Source organism: Opisthorchis viverrini (genome assembly GCF_000715545.1).
Source record: "Opisthorchis viverrini unplaced genomic scaffold opera_v5_320, whole genome shotgun sequence".
Lineage (NCBI taxonomy): Eukaryota > Metazoa > Platyhelminthes > Trematoda > Opisthorchiida > Opisthorchiidae > Opisthorchis > Opisthorchis viverrini.
In genome coordinates this window covers 372035-377737 of record NW_008751978.1, presented here as the reverse complement: position 1 = coordinate 377737, position 5703 = coordinate 372035, and the positions used below count along the sequence as shown (strand labels likewise).

At 44.8% G+C, this 5703-nt stretch overlaps 1 protein-coding gene across 1 annotated transcript; it reads right to left on the bottom strand.

Moving 5' to 3' along the window:
- Nucleotides 1-3741: 3741 nt before the first annotated feature.
- T265_09960 (hypothetical protein) lies at nucleotides 3742-5703 on the bottom strand (the record flags this gene model as incomplete). The annotated part of the gene is made up of 5 exons (XM_009176194.1): nucleotides 3742-3900; nucleotides 4300-4537; nucleotides 4627-4758; nucleotides 4859-5061; nucleotides 5689-5703. 5 exons carry the CDS (start codon nucleotides 5701-5703, stop codon nucleotides 3742-3744), a joined length of 747 nt encoding a protein of 248 aa, XP_009174458.1.

Below are 5703 nucleotides of genomic sequence, written 5' to 3'. Positions count from 1 at the left end.
CCTGCCTTGACTCCGCAGCCGACCGGCGCAGTCACCTTGACGCATCTGTGGTTGTTTCGAAACTCTCTTGCTTCAGTCCGTGTTCCACCTTCACTGTCGACTCCAGTGTTTGTTCCGCATCTGGTTCATGATTTCTAGTTCTGATATGGTCTAAATGACGGCGTATTATCCTCCCGTCTTCTAACAACATGTCAATAAGGTCACGGTTTGTCGACTTCACACATCCATTCGCACCCATTCATTAGCTGAAGGCTGAATTTTGACGTACACCTCCTCGCCATCTCGGAATGTGCGAGGTCGGGCGTGTTTATCTGCGTTTTGCTTCATGGAACACTGCTGTTGTTTGACCTTAAGCGCCAAATCCGGCCGCAGCAAATCCAAACGTATATATTCACCTTTCCCCCGGAGAACTTCCCAGTCTTCGGCGCTGAAAATACTTTCTCATGATTGCGGATAAAAGATTGAACCTCAGGGAGTGTCGAGACCTGGTTTAACGTAAGTATAGGTAGCTGATGAAGCCAGACACGTCCTAACAGGTTTGGACCACTTCCTTCAGCAATATATATGGTTTCGTTCACCGTCACACCCTTATATGAAACATTCACATTTTTCCCCCCAGCAACTTCACCTCCTCTCCTGTATATGTTCGAAGCCGGACTGGGGCTTGCTGAAGTTTACGTTTCACGGTCGGTCCCAGGTTGTCTTGCCATGATTTTTCACTGCATAGTGTTACGGCACCACCCGTATCCAGCTCAAAAACGATTGGCGCACTGTTCACTTGTAGTTCTACTTGATACGGCGATCGAACGCGGTTGGTTGGAGCAGTTGCCTGAAGGACGTATTCCGGGATTTCTGACCTTGTAACTTGATTCGTACCAGCAGCGTTAGTTTCGAATGCTGGTGCTGAGCGGCACACTTTCGCGAGGTGGTCACGTTTCTTGCAGCGATTGCAAACAGTTTGTGTGCCAGCAATCCTTCGGATGTGTGACGGCCTCCACAACGATAACACTTAAACTGTGTTCTGTTCGACATTTGCTGTAATCGATTCACCTGAGACGATGAATCCACCGACTCTGATGTCACGGTAGGTTGCACAGATTGTAACAAGGTTGCATTATTTTCTGCTGCTTCCAATGCCACCGCAGTATCGTAGGCCGTTTCCAAAGTTAAGTTACTATCAGCAAGTAAACACTGTTGTATGGGAACGTTTCTCACACCAAATACTAAGCGATCTCTGAGCATATCGTTTCGAAAATCTCCGTAGTCACAGTGCTCCGTAATTCCGCTACAAAATCCGCAGTGGATTCTCCTTCCTTTTGTACTCTTGTATTGAACTTGAATCGCTGGGCGATAACAGAAGGTTTAGGATTGTAATGCTTGGAAACGATAGACACAAAATCGTCAAAAGTTTTCGTATTTGGTAAATCCGGAGAGACCAAGCTGCGTATCAAACTGTATGTTGCCGAGCCACAAGTCGTAAGAAGTATGTTCACTTTCCGCTTGTCATCGGTGATCTCCTTTGCAAGAAAGTAACAATTCACCCGTTCCAAATATTGGTTCCAAGAGCCTCCAGTAGCACTGAATTCTTCTAGCTTTCCGATAGACATTTGGTAAGATGGATTCGTCAGACCATCGCCAGTATTGTGGATCACAGTGAGTCAGAAGAACACGTAAGTATGGACACGGGTGTATTGTGTACACGTAGCCAACTGGTCCGCTTTCCTGGCGGGTAAGCAAACAACTGAGTACATATCCAGTCAACCCACAGCGCACACGCGAGCCAATCAATCGGACACGCACCCAATCAGCCACTCAAGCCACACGCCAGATCGATGGTGGAACGACGAACGGACACACACACGCGCAAACTCTCCGAAACACCAAAGCAGCTACTACACAGGCAATGCTTGAAAACCTGTCAACGGCCGTGACACATGCATCTGATCTGAGTACCGTGAATTCAGCACATAGGACTCGTTTCCTTTCCCAACAAACGTGACAAAGTCTGGCGCTTCTTAGGGAGGTCACACTGTATAGCGCATATGAGAACACTGCACACTGTAAGCGGCTATCGAACACCGATCGTTCAAGTGTGGACAAAGGTATCACATGTAGTCAGATTGCGAGCCACATTTGAGCCATATGCCGTGTAGAGAGGACGATAGCTTATACGTTCATTTCCGTCATGGATAACTTAGTTCGAGCTGGAAGCAAGGTCTTTGTGTTTCTACTGTCTGACCGCACCCAGTTGGTCTCTCGAGAACAGCTATACACACTTTGCCAAGGTAGTCAAAAATGCGACACAAGAAACTCAGATTAACAAGCAGAACTGGCCATCCTATCTAGCAAACAGACAAATACTCAAACATGCCGAAATCATTGTCGAAAATTTGGATCAAAAAAAGTATCAATGTTTCGTAACTGTTTGTTCAGAATTTTTATGGTCATTCGCACTCGTTTGTTCTGCTCGAATGTGGAAGAAAGTTTGCCTCAAATTCGCCCTTAAAAGTTCACAAGCAAAGTACCAGGGATAAATGCATTCTGCAGTGTCCATCGCTTCTACTCATGCACTGAGCGTGGCACTGAATACCTGATCCCACCGCATTTCCCAGCTCACTTAACTTGCGTTGAAAATGGCTTCTAATTCCAATGGACCAAACCAAAGCTATCTGGATTTGCATTTGATTCCTATTCGGTCCGGCTAAATCTGATGTACCAAGTCCTATTGGTGACATGTTACCTTCTTCTCCGTCGCCAGTTTTAAGTTGGACTGGCAGGTTATCGACTTTCATTGATAGAAGTCTGAACCTCAAATCAAATGAAAATACCCCTGTTCTAGTCTGACCAGAGGACTGCCAAAAACCCACAAAGATCCCAAAAAGAAGAGGTAGAACTCCTCAATTCTGGAAAGTTGTTTTGAAGTGACTGTCATCGTCGTGGTTAACTAGTACACTGGGGTGGATCGCATTTTCGAAAACATCGGGCAAACTATGGCCCAGATTGACCGCGATATCAAGTATGCAATCAGCGCAGAATCTTTCGTTGCTTTAGTCATAGGTACAGCTGGCTCACAAGGCATTTTGTGGAAAGCGTTTGCTGCACCCACATAATCAAGACCTATAGAGTTACTAGCAACCGACGATTCTGTGACAAACCTTTCCTCTCAATAAATTTAACGAATTTTACCTCATAATCAATAATTTTGCCTTTCGGTGGCCAGTGAACAAATTGTCATTCTGTTGTTTGAAGGAGATCGAATCTGCAACACATAAGCCGCCACCAACGGGAGCAAAAGTCTTCGTAAAACCAACGTAGTGCATTGATGGTATCGTAATAAAATCCCGACCAGGGCTTAATCGCATATCTAATGAAGGCTTTAGGAATAATAATCTGCGGTTGAGTGAGAATTGATCTTGTGCGTTTTGACGATTGCCTGCGCACGATCATGAGTGCAGGAAATTTAATATGCATGGGGCTGGCACTTGAAATTCACGTGTCCTTCCAGTCCACTATGCACCTCCTTCGCTATGAATGAACGGACAGCCAACCACGCGCAATCCGAAGTCCAGCGAAGAGTGGCCGAACGTTACACCACCCCGTTTACTACACGCGAATTTATGTTTCCGCTTTCATCCCTAAGTTGCGTGTCTCCTCATATCAACAAAATCATAAGATCATATGCAAAGAGAGATTTGTATTTGTGTGCAAAATTGTGCGAATGTCGGTATTATTCGGATGTATTCAGCAGACTCTCGGTTTGAATCCCACTTGTTTCTCTTGTTGATCAAACATAGTTATGAAGTGCTGCATGAAAGACATTCCCAGTGTCATGCGCTCAGTCCTTATCGCTGGATCTGGAACGATTGAGCTGAAACAGCGTTGCTGTCCCTGCACCTCCTCCTAATGGGGAAATTAAAATGTTCATGAAATGTTTGTATAGTTTTATGTGATTTACGGTAATCCATCTACTTCCACCTGGCAAAACATAACCTAGCAGGTTTGAGTCAAGCTCAGAAGGGGCCAATAAATTATCAGTCAGCCTGACCGTTTCGTACATTAAATCAGCTGTGAGCTCGCGTTAACGCTCGTCTGAAGCTTGTTCGTTAATGAACAAGGCAAAGGGCTTTCTTCCTTTCATTATTAGCATATATTGCAGAAAATATGAATCGAATTTTACGCATACACATCAGACCATTCCTAATCCAACTGGCCACATTGAAGCCACAAAAATTTGTATTGGATCAGTCTACTTGCTCCATAATTACGCACGCGATACCACATCCAAAAGTCCTCACTCACTCTTTGAATATATTGTTCGGGGGCAAGATTCAGGTCCACCCCTTGTAAAGTGATAACAAGAGATGGCAGCTGTCCCACCTGGTTACAGTTGACGACGTACAAATTTCCCGATTCCGTTGCTCCTAGTGCGGTGTTAATTCGTCTTGCACGATCCACACTTGCTTTGCTTAACCAGGTGGTGCTGTCCAGCGTCGTGATAGACAATCTCGAAGAAATCCGCCGTCCAGGTGTACCGAGGCTGTGATTGAGAAAAAAGTCTGTAATTAATGCTTACGCGTTGTGTTTCACTGTATTAGTCGGGCAATCACATCCTGATACATTACTTACCTCAACACTTGGATCTTCCATGAAGCGCGACTAACATCTGCGGACACCATCTGGAACTCTCCTGGGTTGATTGTATTATGTGACCCAAACACAATACGAGCGTCAGGTTCCAGTTCGTTCCGATGACCAGCACTCAAAAACAATACAAATCGTCGGGGTTATTGCATAACGAATAAGATACTCTGCTACCAATCTTTTTCACTAAACTGGTGGTACGAGTTAGGTCACTTACCATACACAAAATAGAGTGAATCTCTTGTAGTCTATCATCTGATTTGCTGACATAACATTGAGAATGTTAAAATCAGTTACAGTCCTTTCAACATCTGGGTGCCCCAAACCCAGATAGCCATCACCTATAGCCGGCAGCCTCACGTTTGGACTGTGGATAGTAAGCAGAGAAAATACTAGTGGGCCCACTGGATATCCGTCAAGCTATATAAAAGCAAATCCATTAAAATTCAACAAAACAGACCTGAAAGAAATCTTTTAAACCTAATCCCCTCACATTTCTGAAATGAATAGAATGCGCAGCCGTTTCATCTGTTGTTGAGCTCATTCTATCATATTTTCTTTTCTGCTCCCAGTCAGCATGATTCGCGGTTGTGGATAGGACCACAGTGACATCCAAAGTTGTATCCACAACGACGCAAAAGTTTTGTGCCGGTGTGCCAAGTGATATATGTGCGATTAATTCACTCTTCAAACTTTAGTGAGGGAACAACGCAGAGACGTACCCCGTCTCTCATAGAGAGATCGGCGAAGACAATATCTCGTTTCTCTCGAAGTCGTCCCTTGTTACGGTAGTAGAGGTCCAGTCTGTTGTAATATTGTTACGGCAAACTGATCCTCATATTGAACTTACTGGAATGCGTGGATAGTCAGAGCAAACAAAGCCACTGAAACCAGTGTTGTCTCCTTCATTCGACAGGTCCTCAATTTTCCCTGGTGTATAACCACCAGTTCTTCGGTTTTATGCTCAAGGATACTAGTGGTGCTCCAGGTGAGAACCGATCTCAGTGGCGCCCATGAGAATTGACCAATGACTCACTTTGTACTTACTTGAACGTACGTCAT